The 16,554-nt window shown below is 36.6% G+C and overlaps 2 protein-coding genes across 3 annotated transcripts in view; one reads left to right on the plus strand and one right to left on the minus strand.

Annotated features, from left to right (window-relative positions):
- Positions 1–3,108: 3,108 nt before the first annotated feature.
- Positions 3,109–5,521, minus strand: LOC121324329 (GTP cyclohydrolase 1 feedback regulatory protein). 2 transcript variants are annotated; one of them, XM_041266055.1, is made up of 3 exons: positions 5,386–5,521; positions 4,248–4,342; positions 3,109–3,806 (listed from the first exon to the last, which is right to left on the minus strand). In XM_041266055.1, the coding sequence occupies exons 1-3, from the start codon at positions 5,449–5,451 to the stop codon at positions 3,677–3,679; spliced, it is 291 nt and encodes a 96-aa protein (XP_041121989.1). In that variant the 5' UTR covers positions 5,452–5,521; the 3' UTR covers positions 3,109–3,676. The 2 variants fall into 2 exon arrangements, with proteins under 2 accessions (XP_041121989.1, XP_041121990.1); XM_041266056.1 differs by having other exon boundaries at positions 5,330–5,510.
- A 2,241-nt stretch (positions 5,522–7,762) lies between these two features.
- The window catches only part of rmdn3 (regulator of microtubule dynamics 3), a 61,127-nt gene continuing 52,335 nt past the window's right edge, over positions 7,763–16,554 (plus strand). Inside the window, exons 1-5 of the mRNA XM_041266646.1 lie at positions 7,763–7,960; positions 8,112–8,373; positions 10,080–10,260; positions 11,373–11,519; positions 15,067–15,349. Of these exons, the coding sequence (XP_041122580.1) occupies positions 8,166–8,373; positions 10,080–10,260; positions 11,373–11,519; positions 15,067–15,349 (819 nt within the window). The 5' untranslated portion in view covers positions 7,763–7,960; positions 8,112–8,165. The remainder of the gene's footprint in view (positions 7,961–8,111; positions 8,374–10,079; positions 10,261–11,372; positions 11,520–15,066; positions 15,350–16,554) is intronic.

Below are 16,554 nucleotides of genomic sequence, written 5' to 3' on the forward strand. Positions count from 1 at the left end.
ACGGACAAGAAGGGACAGCAAAGGTAACGTAATGTGTTTCTTGTGCAAAAAAAATGTCCATCACAAACATTTTAAGGAGAAAATAGCAAGCATCACAAAACTGTTTCAACATTTTTATTCTTTATTCTTAGAGATATTTGACCAACAAAAAGATCAACATTTGCATATAAATCATTACTTTAAACAGTAGTCTTGTTTCTAGTGTGCTGTAGATATTGTGATAACACTTTCTGGGGGATAACTAGTCAGTTAAGTCCAGGCATACACCATTAATTGTTTTGGGATTTATATTAAGAAATACAATATATCTAATGGAAAACAGATGGATTCTAAATACTCAAAGGATTGTCCAAACAAGTCAAGCCTGCCATAAAGTTGCGTTTTTGTTATGTGTTAAAATAAAATTTGAAATTTCAGATTGTACCAGGGAACTAAAGGTCATCCCTATGTGTAAATGCTTTCTGAAATTTTCAACAGATGGCAGTAGAATGTGCAGGTCTGATCTGACTCTAGGAGTATATGAACAAAGGAAGCATCTCAATCTTGTTTAAAATTGGTAAGCAGACAGGTGTTATTGACTTTGGCAGTGTTGAGACATGTCAATTAATATAATACACACAGAGCTCAGGAAACTGTTCAGAATAGGCTGGACACCAGGCTTTGCATCATCCATCTGAATCTGAATTAAATCTATTTGGCCCCAATGAAATAATTAGGGTGAACTTGATTGAAGCCTTTAGAATCTTAAAATGACAAACTTAACCCTTACCAATACTTTAAGCACAGAAACCAGGACCAGAAGACAGTTGAAAATGAGTCGAAGATTAGATAGTGGGTAGTGGACACTGCTTCAAACGGGGGTTATGGTATGGAATAGGTTACCTTATCATATTGTTGGTGGTGAATCACTTGGATCTTTTAAGACCCAACTGAATAAAGTTCTGAGATTAATCAGCTGGTCGAAACCAGACGAACATAGGTGGGCCGAATGTCCTCGTTTTGTTCGTAAATTTTCTTATGTTCTCTCTATATCAAACCTTTTCAACATTTGAGGTACTGCCTTCAGGGCATATAAACCTTAAATGTGTTGCTGTCCGTTACCTGCCACAATTAGGTCAGTTTCTGTGCCACGTTTTTTTGGCCCGACCTTGGTATTATGATACTGACCACGTGCTTTGACACGCTATAGTGTTTTCTTAGTTGGTACACAACTAGACAGATTCTCAGTAACAATTACAGTAGTTTCTGTTTATCACAAATGCACATCTTTTTCTATTGTCATGTTTTGTCAGGTGCATAAATAGGTAATGCATTGTAATGCCTGTTTATTCTTGCAATTTGTGTCTCATAAGCTTTTTTAATTTTTTTTTAAATGTTTTCTTAATGCTGTAATAGGTGCAATTAGAGCCACAATTTAGCCAAGTCACGGTACCTCATGAAACACAGTGCCTGGCCAAAGCCGTTCATGTCAGATCCCGTTTGAATTGCACACTGGCAATTAACCAGCTGAAGATCGGTTTCCAATTGTACCAACCAAAGCAGATGGTTGGCATTGGCTTCACCAGCACAGTACATCTTTTGATCTGCTTTTCGTCCTCCAACCACTGGGGCAGCTGCCACGGCAAATAAGCAAACATGGAATCCAATGGAACCCACTCTTAGTAATCTGGTCGATTGCTTTTTACAGAATATTCTGCATGATGTCATTGCCTTGTGCATCGGTAATGATGTCCCCAGGTGTAAAATAGACAGTAGATTGTCTCTTCAAATGTGCCAAAGACCAGCGCTGGTCATAAATACATTGTTTCACATAAAGCTTATAAAAAAATAAGTGTGGTCTCTTTAAAAATATACATTGCCTCTACTTGGCCAGATGGAGTCCTGTTTTGATTTTGTTGAGAAGTTTAAATTTTGTGAGATGCCATAGCCAGCTGAGTTTGATGGAACCATGATTTTAGTCACCTATCTGAGGATTTTTGAAATGTGATTTACTTAATAAATACCTTAAACAGTTAGTATAACACTTTAAATGTATAAAACACTTATTGGAAATAATCTTTCTTATAATGTAATTTGTTATGTACAAGTGTACATGTTCAGGATTTGACAGTGTTATTTCTGAAACTACAGATGCTACACATTTTTGGTTTCCTGTTTGAATCTATATAACTATTTTACTTAGATTGTTTTTAAAGGATACTGGCATTGAAGATAAACTAAAAATCTTCTTGGGTGGAAAAAAAGAGGTAGCAGAAATCTCTGCCCAGTATATTGTAACCTGCCATCTCATTTGAAGTGTAGAGCACAGATATTTCAATATTAGTACTGTTATAATCTCTCTCTCTCTCTCTCTCTAATCTTAAATCAAAGCACCATTTTTGCACATTTTTTTTTTCTTTTTTTTTTTTTTAAATTACTTTTCAAAATAAACATACTGAATATAAAGTCTACATAACAGTATTCCCATGTTTCCTTACTATAAAAATCAGTATTGGGTCCCAGAAAAGTAGCAAATAAATAGCTATTACAATACTACATGGCAGTGTTACACTCAGAAACCTGCCCGTATAACAACTCACATATTACACATGCGCAGCACAAAGGAGTTGGCTTCTACAAAGTCTAGCTCTTTATACAGAATAGCAAAGATAAGCAATGAAACAAATAAGAATGGCCTAAGGCATTCTAATATATTTCATTAGTTTACTGGGCTGCTGTTTTGAGTAAAGTGATCTTTCATACATGACTGATGTGGCCTGCAGCTTTGAGTATTCATTCCGGGACATACTGTATGTGTGTGTATGTATAACTAATATATATATATATATATATATATACACTGTAGATATAGATATAGACAGATCATATTCCTTTGAATTTAAGACAGACCGAATTTCCCACCCTCAATTTGAAGAAAAAATTAAACATAAAATAAATACCCATCTAGAAAGATACAACCCCAATTACGCACATGGAGGCAGTTTGTGCCCGTCTGCTCTCACACAGAGTACTGTAGTTATGTGCTGCTTCTCATCTGTTTTTCTCCCAATTTGGGACCTGGTATTGCTTGGCATGTCGAAGAATACAGGGGTCTGATCAACATTTCTGATCTGTCCAAGCTAGTACTGTTTGCTAGAAACACTGAAATTGTAAAAGCTTCTTGAAAATGGCTGCCTGTATGTCATAGATGATTCAAGATCAGGCAGTAACATTTTGGGTCATCTTTTTTTCGGCAGCAAGTCATGTTGCTGTTCGAGTACTTGAATTTAAGAATTTAAGTTAAAAAGTGCATCTTAAGTTCAAAGGAATATGGAGATATATATATATATAGATAGATAGATAGATAGATAGATAGATAGATAGATAGATAGATAGATAGATAGATAGATATAGATAGATATATATAGCGCTTAATAGTTCAAAGGGATGAACATAGTCAAAGGGAGCAGATTAAAATGGTACTGATTTTACAACATCTCAAACTCTTTGGACCTATTTGCTGCATGGGAAGTGTTCGAAAGCATGACTGTACTACCTTTTAAAAAGCATTTATATTTGAAGACATGCTTTTGGCACTTCACTATTATGGGACATTGAGATGAAGGTACGTAAAAGGACATCCTAGTTAGAATCCGTGTTCCTTGCGTTTGTTGGCTGGGAGGGTGCCCCATGTTGTTCATAGTGTGTCCTTGTGTAGACACCACACCAGTGTCTGGCCCACCCCTGTCATGCTCACCACCCGATAGCCAGCCTGCTCTAGCTTGTCTAGAATCACTCGAGGTGGCTCGTCCACATGGTATTCAGAACTGCAATACAAACAAAACACCCTCAGTTAGACAAGTGAACCCCTTAGGATTTTCACATATTTCAAACCTAAAATGTTATTCGATCTTAATCTAAGTCATAATAACAGATAAAGATAACCTGATTAAACAAATGACACAAATAAAAAAACATGATGCTTTTTCAACATTTATTTATCCACACGATTCAACATTCAAAATCCATGCGTGAAAAAGTACATGACCGTTTAGATTCAGTAACTGGTGAGAAAAAGGTGAGACTTTCTTTTTCCATAGAAACCTGGCCAATGTCTCCATTAATGCCTATATAATAGGCAATGAGTGAGTCTCATGCAGAGTCGGTCTGACATGTCTACAGTAAGGGAGTCGAGAAACCCTTTTAAAAACATTGTCATGTCTATTACTTTTGTGTCGTAAGAAACAATGGCACAGGTTTGTACTCACAAGTTGTTCCCTAGCATTGTGGTCTTTCTGGCTCCTAAATAGTTCATTAGTGCTGAATCTGAATATTCATCCCCAACCATTGTGGGACCTGTCTCCTACAAAAGAGAAGGAAATGCAAGTGTTACTGTGTTTAAACAACATGCAGTAAAATCAAAAGCTCCGTCATTTTGAAAAGAATAATTATGTGTTCAGAATGGCATGATCCTTAGTTTTGAGATCTCCACAAGCACCGCCACTAATTAGCTTGATATCTTTGGTACTGACACTTGTGATAAGGCACTGTTCTGCGTACGTGAAAGGCTACGACAGACAGGGATATAGCAAGTACACGTGTGCACGTAGAATTCATTGCCCCATGTTTACCAGTTTCCCCTGCTTATCAGGTCCGCACTTTAGCCACGGTTTGTTTTGTCCGAATCCCGAAGTCACATTTTTTTTCTAAAGTTGTTAGGTTAAGGTGACGGTTAGTCTATATTCGCCGGATTATGCGAAAAAAAAAAAAAAAAAAAAAAATCTAGACAAAACGCGGTAAATTGCTGGCAACTGAAACTGATTTCATCCTACATAAGTCTTCGTAACACCGGTAATTGCAAGATAACCAGTTTGGTTGTGCAAATAACAATGCAAGTAGTTCGCTTCAAACTGACCGTGCTGCTTAGTGTAGTAATTTACTATAATCGCTTCCAGGTTTTAACAAAACCCAATCCCTCCCCTAAAAGGTCTAAATCCAAACAACACACCAAAACAAACACTCGCGAAACCTTAAATGGCGAATATCAGTTTTTAAAGACGACTATTTCATGTAAAAAAAAAAAAAAAAAAAAAGTACAGAACAAACTCTATTTCAACTGTCACTGTGTGTGTTTTTATTACGGAAGACATCGCATTTCTTTAAAATGGAAAGAAATAGAACGATAAACACTCGTGTATTCACAAATCAAAGCGCGTTATGTTATGGCAAAGAAATTATATCCTGTTTAATAAATCGTATTAGCATGGATTAGGATGGCTGGCAATCTGTAATGGCTGCCTTTGAACAGAAAAATAATTGTATATTAATCAAAGCAATGTATGTTACAAACCAGTCGGATTTGTGTGCTGATGAGTACGTAAGGCATTCCTGAACTTCACTTTGTACCCCTTTGTGTTGGTTCTTCTTGTCCCCAGAGGTTTTCGTTTGGAAATAGTTCCGATCCACAGCCATATACAAAATACAGGTTCCCGTCCTGAACCTGAGATTGTTCCTCACTGCCACTCTGACAGTGGCATGCGGAAACACCCACTCCGAGGAGCCAATCGGAGAGCCCAAATTAAAAACCGGCCTCTCCCATTCACAATTATTAAAGACAAACGCACATGACCGGCGTGATACTGATAAAAGTGGAAATATACGACAGTTACACACGACAGTACTTTATTTGCTAATTTGGCAATACTATAGCATTTGTCATAATGGGAATTTATTAAATTAAACGGATAGTATAGTGTATTCGAATCACATTTTTTTCTATTACTGTATGTGTATTCTCTATGATTTCTGAATTGCTGCCTCATCTTAGGTCATGGTTTGCATGCTTATTATTAACTTATACTTGCATATCTTATCAAGGCGTAAGGTGTTTTGTTTTATTGCTACATTCAAGTGCCACTCCCCACAACAGGAAAGTTTGTGTAAATTAATTTGTAATCTGTGGTTGTTCAGATAATGAAATGTATCATTTTGATACATTTTTCCTTTTTATATGGGACTACTGAAAACAAAATAAAAAAACAGATCCTTTGCATAACAGGAGCACTGACATCAAACAGAGTGAAATGCACTGGTTTATATTATATAATCAGCACAGAGAAGACAAAGAAAATATAATTTCCTTAAGTACAACAACAAAGAAATAAAGGCACAGAAGGCGATGGCACAGCGGATAGGCTCTGAAATGCCTCTTGAATAGATTCGATACATAGGGGAGCATCTGAAAATGGAAACCTGCAGATAGAGATCATCTTCATATCCGTTTCAAGTGACAAAGTGCTGGGAGATAACATCTTTAATATCCACAGGGTGCTTTTCATTTCACATGATCACAAATTTCTATCATTTGTAAGAGGTGGTTGGTCTGCAAACACATGTACCCAACTTCTGTGAAATGTCTGTCGAATTATCTTGTTAGAAAAATATGTATTTTTTAAAGATTCCGATTGGAAATTTATACCAAAAGCACCACATGTGTGCTGTACATGTGTGGTAAGAAATATGGTATTATTATTATTATTATTATTATTATTATTATTATTATTATTATTGACATGTAGTTTAAAGAATTTTAAAGCTTTCATTTTAATCTAATTTTAGTAAAAGATTAATAAAGAGATTGATGCACATGAGAGCTTACCAGAGAGGTTATGGTGCAACAGTCTACAAGTCATTCATTATTAATTATTAACCTACTGCATTAGGAGGCTGGATAAAAAAAATAAAATAAATAAAATAAAAACACAAAAAAAACCGAATGTAATCCTTTCTTAATTAATTTTACTAGGAATAACCTATTTCAACATTATGCTTAGAAATAAGGTATCCAAATGTTAAGCTTACTTTAGTATGGTACCAGATATTATTTATGTTTTCTATATCCTATGCCCCTTTAAAAACTTTACATGTGACAAATAACCCAATGAATCGCAGTGCACGCTACGTGAGGTTTATGGCATTATGTAATTTACGTATTAAGGCTTTTCTGCGGTTTCATTAGAATAATTTATGAAAAGCAGCTGGACAAAACTATTCTGTGTTCAATTTCCTAAGCGGTCATGATTAATGTATCACCGTGCTCCAGTAATCCTTACCATATTTGTCTTTCCAAATAATCCTGAATTGTATGACCTACATATGAGTCAACTGTTCCTTATCTGTTATACATTGTAAAGCATCATACTGGCAATAAATTGCTTTGTGAAAAAACAAACAAACAAACAAACAAAAACAAAAATATTATTACTGGGCCACTTTTTCGTCAGGATATTAAACAAATCAAATATAAAGCTGAATCCTAGTACCTTTACTGATCTTCAACACAATAACAGGGAGTGCTCATGCTAAACCCTAAAAGGTGAGAACATGTTACACGAGATTCTCGAGTCATTTTGATTTGTGGAAATTGATATTTTGAATTTAAAATGTAAATTGGACAATAAGTGGGAGGGTTTTTGTAATATTGTTGTATAGGCTTACGTTTTGGTAACACGGATAATGTGATAATTGGGTGTAAATGTATTAAAATGTTGATAATGAAGTCATCTGTAATCAATCCTATCTTGCATAAAATAAAATAATATGAATTGAATAGTCGGCAGTATATATATGAAAGTATATCGGTAGTTACATACACCATTACTGTAATTTAATTCAGATTTGACACCAATATACTCCTATTTGCATACATGACCTCTTTTAACTTAAAACCACTTAGCAAAAATGCAGCGCAGTTTCCCGACGAACCTTTTTTGTGTTGCACAAGTTGAGTTCGTCTGCTTTTACATTCCCGCGTTGCATTGTAGAAAGTGAAATTGTAGCGGTGTGTACTGATAGAATTCATTAAGAAAAAAAAAAAAGAATATTAAGAATTAAAACATACAACTGGTAAACTAGACAGACAAATGCGACACGGTGCTGCCTGGGTACCTACAAAATAAAACACATGTGCCGGTGATAAAACGTTGGTACTGCTTTCAAATTGTGTTTAAATTGTTTACGATAGGCTACATTTATCTGAAGGAATATATATATATATATATTTTTAATTGTATATTTGATAACAACGTGTTTATTTTCTTATAGTGTTTTTTTTTTTTTATATTTATATTAAGCTATTTGTGAAAAGGGATCGGCACTGAGGTCATATTTACGAACTACGGTACTCCATGGTTAAACTGGGATCGAACGCCGTGGTGGGGCTCACATTAGGAGCCACGGCAGGAGTCGGTTGGGTAATTTATTTGATTTACAAAGACAGAAAAAAAAGAAAAGGCCGACGACTTGAGAATGAAAATAGCTCCCCGTCTGTGTTATACAGTACTGTTGGACCACATGGAAACATCACTAGCAGTGCGAGAGACGTGGAGAGCCAAGGTACGTGTTGTTTTCATTTCCAAACACTTGTAGTCCATGCGGCGGGTGTTGGTCGATTCTCTTTAAACGTTTTGGCTTCTTACAAGTTCCAACTAGTAAGTTACTGGACCTCACATCAAATGTTCCCATAACTATTTCTGTTCATATAATAAGGTATGTTAATTGGCACAGTATTGGGCTGTTTGGATAATGGAGCATTCTGGCACTGTCAATTTTCGCAACATGTGCTAGCAGTTTGAATGTACTGTGGTGCATACATGTTATCTAAGTGATTAGAACCAATAGAAAGTCTAATTCTGGGCTTATATTACAAATACAAATTCTACTGCCTGTGGAAGCCCCTAAGATTGTTGCTAGTAGCTAATCGAGGCTAAAGATTTTTTTCTTAGTGACGTGAGAGAGCGAAATGTGGTTATATTAGTAATTTGTTTTGTGCTACTACTGGCAGCTGTGGAATCAACTGCCTTAGTGTCAGTAAAAATGGCAAATGTATTGAATAGAGTACATCAACTGTTTGTTTATCAACCAGAATATCTTCAGGGCAAAACAATGGCTGAGAAATTGCAGGATGAGTTAATATTTGGGTTTAGTCTTAACCTGGGAGCTCAGAAGGGACATTGTAGTAAAACATCACTTTGAGGGGGTGCTTAAGTTTGCGTAAAGATGACACTGCAATTTCAAATCAGATAAAATTACAAGGAAACTCCTCACAGTAAATGTGGGGGTAACTTTCTCTTAGAGCTCTTGTGTTTTATGACTTCCATATTGCATTCATGTCACTTTTTTGGTTTCCATATAATATTGAACAAGCACATTGAGATTTTGGCTACAGCTTAATTGTATGTTTCTCTCAGTTAAGTTCGATTTAGGGTGTGCCCAATAGTACCTCAGTAGCAAACGCTGCAAAACGAGCCTAGTCGATTCTTGGGCAAGAACAAATACACCCATCGCTACTGATCATTTATTCATTATCAACTTTTATAGTGTGTACTACAACAAACAAAATTGAACCATCATTATTATGAAATCCACCCTAGTCAGCAATATGGCATTCTCTGCCTGTATACAGTGTATGTGTGTGATATATATATATATATATAATAAATGTATACTGTTATCCTTGCCTAGCTCCAAATTAAACAAGGCAGTCTTAATTTTATCAGTCTGGTGGCTACATGTATATAATATTCTCAGTGAAGAAGACAGTATGGCTGTGCTACTGTACATTAAGCCCCTTACATGTTCATCTTACAAACTAAATACAAGAACAATTGTAAAATATAATTAGTTTGTAGATAGGCCTAATGCTTATAAACAATTACACTTTTGGGATTTTCTTTTACTTAAATTGAGCAGAGACTATTATCCCCTGTGGTCCATATGTGCAGCAACACTTACATTTGTGGAGATCACATGGTGGTCTACTTTTATTATGACAATAATAAAATACTAAGCTGTGATATCTACAAAATGGGCAAACTTTGCCCTGCATTTTATTGCAGTACAAACTAGCTACAAAGTAGTAATGTGTGGAAAAAGTGGGATCTAAGTTTGCCCCAGTTGTCATGGTTAACTTAGCCACCTTTACATTACATCTTCCTTGCACCGTACTTTGCTTTTCTGTAGTGATCAGCTAACTGTCTGATTTTGTCATTGTATTGTAATCAAGAAGTAATTGATAGTTCCATTTTTGTGCCTGTGTTCAGCTTCTCGAGTCTGCGCTGTCCTGAGGGAGACGGATGGCCGTGGCTTGATGCCGGAGCAGCAGGTGGAGTTGTGGAACCAGCTGGACACAATGCTGCAGTGTGTGACGGAGCTCAAGAGTGAGGTGGCTGACCTGAGGAAGGGGCTTGAGGGTATCGTTGTGCAGATAGTCAAAGAAGTAAAGTAAGAACATAATTTATTTAGGCTAAGCCTGATGGAGGATGTATGTTCACTGAGATTATTAAATAATAGTGCTTGTACATTGGAGGTGCAGCAATTCATCATGAATCGTGATACTTTCTTAACATGATCTATCATATCGTAATAGATACAAGACCAAAAGCTTATTGTTCTTTGAATGAAGAAATGTATTTTGTAGTTGGTATGAATGCATACTCTTGCTGTTTCATTTAACATTTCTTTTAACAAAATGGTACATCATTAAATGAGCATTTGATGGTTTTATGCATCATCAAGACCATCCAATGTATCGTGATACATATTGCAGTACGTATTATACCATTACATTATTGTGTTGTTTTACCACTATTGTACATATGTCCATATGTGAGTTTGTCATACTTAGCTTTTTAACTCTTGCTCTTTGTGATGAAACTTGTTATTGCATTCCTTAATACAAGGTGCATGACAGTGTCAGATCTAGATCATGGTGATCTAAGTTTGCATGAGTTATGGCGAAGAGTTTCTTTGTCAGGTTTATAAAGGCCATCTTTAGAACTCCAGATAAGATGAAACCTGGTTTGGACATTTCTTGCATAAGATAAATCTACATCCATAAATGTATGTCATTTACCTTGTTCAGCTTTTATTTGGAATACTGTATTTACAGGGGTTGGATACAAAATTGGAAACACATATGGTAAATTGCACACAATTAACAAGTTGTGTAAATTGCATTTCTCTCATGTGACTGATTCATTTAATATCCATAAAGGTGCGTCTCCCTGCTGCAAGCCAGTTTCATTCACGATTAGCAAAACAGCAGATCGGTCAGACTTTTCTGTGTCCATGACGGAAAATGGTTTGCAAGGATAACTTGAAGGGATATTTTGAAGAACTTGCTGCACTTATCTACCCCAATTCTTCATTAAGGAATTGGTGGCGGAAGCAATTGAAACACATTGGACCTGGCTTCAAATTGGTACTTTCCTGGTTGTCCAAGTTGGCTGTGCACCCTATTGACGCGTTACGGCGGGTGTGAAACTATGCATGAAATGCGTCTCTCTGTGTACATTGCCATTCTCATCTGAATTAATTTGATTACCTTTTCACAGATCCAGTGTGGAGGAGAGTCAGAAGGCAGGGCGGAAACGGAGACATTTCTTCATGAGGGAGCGCTCGGACTCCATGAGCTCAAGCTCCATTTACTTCAGTGCAAGCGCAGGCGCAGCCAGTGTGTACGATGGGGAGAGTGAGGGAGGGTAGGTTACCACGTGCTTTCTCTTTAAATTACTATATTTAATCAGAGTCCACAGACTTTCACAGACCCTGCTTATCATTAATCTTGGACTACCTTATGTCAGTTTAAAAGGTAGTACAAGATCATTGCTAATCAGTGTTTGTAAAACTGACCTTTAATCTCATATGTTTGAAACGTGCCATCTTTCTATTCTGCCATCTATAGATTGCATAGAATCCTATTCAATTGCCTGGTATTTAAAGTATTTACGCTTCCACCTGATCTTTAAAGCAAGGCTCTAAGTATTATGTAATTATGTCCTCTGTGTACACAAATCATCCTATGACAGGTTAGTCACAGATGAACCAGCATCCTTGTGGCTTCCTTCCCTCGCAGTACGATTGCAGTACATTATGAGGTTGTTGCTTGTAAGAGAAATGCTTAAAGTTATTGTTGATTCAAAGAATAATTCTCATGATGCACCTTTTTAACTACAATATTTTCAAATGAATTGAATAGACCCTGTTCAGGAAAGAAAACAGGAAACCAAAGAGCTGTGTGTGAATTAGGGAAAATATGTAAAGAATTGCTCTGGCAAAACATACTGTTAGAACCCCATTTTTTGAGCACCATTTGTCTTCCGCTGGCCACGGTGGGAATTCCTGTTTTACCTCCTGAATCGCCTTTTATTAATATCCAGCCAGACATTTATAGTTCGTTATGTGTTGATTCAGAGTGACCCAGTTTGTTCTGATGTACCAGGGAGAGGAAGCCCACCCTTGGCATGGGTAAACCTTTGTTTTTCAACATAGCCACCTTTGCTTTCTTGTCCTAGCACTTGTTTTTTGCCCCCAGAGGGTAATTAAGGTGTTAAAAACTTCCCTTCTTCCTGACTTTGAGGAAAAACAATGATGGAAAAAAGCTGATTCCCAACAGAGTCGTTGGGGTGAATCTTTTATACCAGGTTGCATTTTCTGAATATTAACCTATTAAAGTCCATTTGTGACCATAAATATTGCAACTGTTGTACTCGAAGAGCCAACTTGAAAATAAACTGTTGAGACCCAAGATTGTGTTTTCAGGTTTCAAGTATACTTTACCAGAATTATTGTTAAAGTATGTATACCTAACAAAATAATTCCAGTAAGTCTTATTTAATATGTATGATCATCATTTTGTTTTTTTTTTTCCATGCTGTATTTTCCATTAAGGTACGCATCTGGAAGTTTGAGTCTTTGTATTAAAAACAATTCAAAAAGGTTCTTTTTTTTTTTTGACACTCTTCCTGAGTGCATCTTGTAAAAATATCTATCTCACAAGAATTAAAAACAAACCAAATTTATCTTTAAGAATTCAGAAGCCAGACATTTGAGTACCAATCACTGCTTTTCCTATGACTGACATGTTTTCAGAGTCAACTTAATTCCTTGATGCCGTCTTATAAAGTTGACCGAAAGTGTAGCATTGAAGTATCTGCAAGGAGCATTGAATAATTTTTCTTCACTAACCCCTTCAAATAAATTGACTTAAAAAATAAAAAAAAATCCAATTCACCTATACTATAATGTGTGTAGGAAAATTTGAGACCTACAAAATGATCTCAGTATATATTAGGTTAGATGTAGTGGAATAATTTTCTTGGCAGCATGAACATTCATTATCCTGCAGCAACAACAGTCATTAAGCATTCCCATGAGCGTGTATGAATTAGCAAATCCGTGATAAACCATTTTAGCTTGCATCCTCATGTTATTAGGGTTATAGGAACTCTTCGGACACAATCTTACCATTTTGTGCCAGTTATTGTACAAAGCTGCTGCCAGTATCCAGCCCTCGTATCTCAGAAACCGTTTGAGATAGGGATTTCATAGTCATTAGGCATTGATGTCCTAGGCAGCGGTCTTCTAGATAATTAACATTATCTTTTGTTAAGTGCTGTCTCGGGACATCTAACATTCTGCACATTGAATTATCTAGCTGAAATGACCACTGCATTGGACATTTAATGTTACATATTATCTAATTTGTATTTTGTGAAAGTATTCTTATAGCAGCCTTGTATTGCCTCAGCAGCCTGGCAAATGTAAACCTTTTTTTTTTTGTTTCCTGGTTTTAATCAAATATCTTCTGTGTCCCAAGAGTTCAGTAAATTAAGAACCTGTTTCAGATTTATAGTACTGTAGAGTGAAATTGTCAAGAATTGGTTTGGACGTGTTGTTGGCACTGCTTAAACCAGGTGTTGTGTCAGTGCCTAGTGACGGGGTGAACAGCTGGAGTGGTGTTCTTAACAGGTCACTCAGATAAATGGGCAATCTCCGTTGTGCACTAGCTTTTTATCATTAGCTGGAACCAGTAGATTTTTTGCTGTTTTTTGTTCTGAAAAATAGTTTTTCCAGATCCTCTTAGTGCAGCGTGACCAGAAAACAAAATTGTCCATGTGTGTCTTTCCTTCCAAAAACCTCTCCAGCAGTCTTACTGAGGAGCAAAACACACATGACGTTAAACATTATTGTCAGCTTTGTGTGTTTGTGTGTTTAATTGGTATTTTTCATGTGTTCTCTTGTACCCTTTGCATTTTTTTTCTAAACTCTCCCGCTTCTGACACGTGTTTTTGGTTCCTTGATGCATTATTCAGTAGTGCTGGGTCGAACACAGGATTTTCATGTTCAGATATTTGCTCATAATTGTTTGTTTTTAAAAAGTAATAAAAGCCATTATATTGCTCAGCATGCAGGCAGAGACAGCATAGCAGCAGGGGGAGGGGCCTGTGTGTATGTGTCTATTTCATAGTATGTTACAATATATAATACGTTAAAGTAGAGTAATATCCAATAAATGCGTAAATAAGTGCAAGGTATATTTATCATTTCTAGCGAATACAAAACATCCGAGTTTTGTATCGAAATAGATAAAAAAGATATTCAAATCTTTGGATGTTTGTCCCAGCACTATTATTTAGTGCTTTTTTAAATTATTTTTTTAAGATGGTTACTACCATGGTGAGGGGACATTATTGGGTGCTCTAAAATTATTTTGAAAAATTGGCATTTATTTGTTTTCAGAATAATTTGAATAAGCAATGATCAACAAATTAATTTAAAAAAAAGAAAAAAAAAAAAAAAAGGTTTCAGGCAGCATTACAGGGAACAGCAGTAAAAGCAAAACACAAATATTTCCAGTGAGTAGCATCTCACTGGCAATGTGGATAATAGAGATGTTTTCTGTCTGTCACCGTAGACAGAAGCTTCGTGACCTACTCCTCGGCAGATGACGCTAATAAAGTTAAAAGATCACATGCTTTTCTTAAATGTGGAAATCAAAGATAGTCTGGGCCCAAGGTAAGGGAAAGTTATTGCTTCGACTGTCCGTTTGTACTCAGCGTTGATTACTGCCAGGCATAGAGCAGTATTATCATTTGTATGTTCAATTAATTCCAGCATTCCCCTATGCTGCACCCTTCCATGTGGAAAATGAAGGCTTCCTATTGTGTAATGGCCTATTTTAAATAATTGATTTTGAGGAAAGCTGCGTGCGTCAGTAACACAGTCTGTTTTCTTGCTGTGTTTCAGATACACGACTGCAAATGCAGAGTCTGATTACAATGGAGACACGGACAAAGAGACTGACAGGGATACTGAGGATGATGATGATGAGGAAGTGAGTTGCGCCACGGTGAAGGCGCTCCGACGGGATTCCCTCAGCCTGGATGATGAGGACCCCAATGCCCAGCTGACCATGGAGCTGCCTGATGATGAGTTCAACCTCCTACTGGAGACAAGTGACAGACTCCACTCGGGGACCAACCAGGACCATGTTGAGGGGTTCCAGCTGTTGCTAAGCAACAAGCCCATGGTCAGTGTGCCCATGGCACTCTTTGATATGTTGTACTTAAGAACACCCGCCATTGTTTTCCAGAATTGTGGTTCTTCACCTTTCCTGTTTCCTGAGTTGTCCATATCTCAGCGATATATACAATATATTTAAACATAATCCAGATTGTTTTAATATTTGTCAAGGATACTGTGCAGTAGTTATATTGAGAGAGCCTTACAGAAGTTGTCCCCTGGATGGCATTTTATTGCAAGTGAAAATCCTATTAAAAGAAAGCACATTACAGTTTTTGCCTTTTTATTTTATTCCCATTGCAAGTAAACGTTAATTAAATATTAAAGGGGAAATTGTTTGTGCTGCGACAAATTAGTTCCTGGCCACTGTGACCATGTGGAAGAGTAATCTGGTAGAAACTGTTGTGTTGATCAAGGGTTATTAATTTAAAAAGCTAAAAATGCAGAACTGCTTTTTTCAGTATGTTTTTTCCATCCTTATTGGTGCCAATTTGGCTACAACAGCGAGGTTACAGTAAAACGGAACAGTCATACAACAATGAATAACTTCAACATTTTAAAAACAAGTACATTAAGCAGTTTAAAAGGCTTTAAAGGAAACAATATTTCACACTTGAAGAGGAAGGAAATGCCAGAATGTTGATGCTGAAAAAGGACATGCTGCTGTAATTAGATCTGACAGCTGACCGCATCCTGTAAAGCGGAGTTGACCTGGCCGGTCGCCTCATATTAGCAAGGGGCTAATTTTATTTGGATTTTTAAAGTCACTAGACTTTAATTTTTTATCTAATGCATCCATTAACTGTGGATTTGCAAATCCATGTAGTGTGACCTCAATCTCCTTAAAGAATAACTTGGTACTTGTATGAAATATCACAGTTGTCTTGACTAAAGTATTCTTCTTGTTTCAATTCCCTTTTGAGTATCATTTTCTGTTTCAGACAGTCATCACATCCTGATGACTGTTTAGACAGACTGTTAAAGCATCCGTGGCTAACTGAGCTGTCAAACCTGTCTTCTCTCAAGTATAGCTGGTACACCCCAGTGTAACCATTGACCTGTACCTCTGCAACACCGGCCACTAGTAGATATAGTACATCAGGAAGAATTACCACATAGACAAGTGTGATATTTTTAAGCACCACTGGGGCAGGCAGCATTGCAGGGGGGCTGGTCAATGGTTACACTCGGGTGTACCAGCCTTACATCTCA

Source organism: Polyodon spathula, chromosome 12 (assembly GCF_017654505.1).
Source record: "Polyodon spathula isolate WHYD16114869_AA chromosome 12, ASM1765450v1, whole genome shotgun sequence".
Classification (NCBI taxonomy): Eukaryota; Metazoa; Chordata; class Actinopteri; order Acipenseriformes; family Polyodontidae; genus Polyodon; species Polyodon spathula.

Excerpts from the sequence above, each read along its gene's own strand:
- LOC121324329 (XM_041266055.1), bottom strand. The coding sequence starts at position 5,451 with ATGGCTGTGGATCGGAACTATTTCCAAACGAAAACCTCTGGGGACAAG. Across the intron at positions 4,343-5,385 it reads AGAAGAACCAACACAAAGGG|GAGACAGGTCCCACAATGGT; the intron begins GTACAAAGTGAA and ends TCTCTTTTGTAG. Across the intron at positions 3,807-4,247 it reads ACAATGCTAGGGAACAACTT|TTCTGAATACCATGTGGACG; the intron begins GTGAGTACAAAC and ends TTTGTATTGCAG.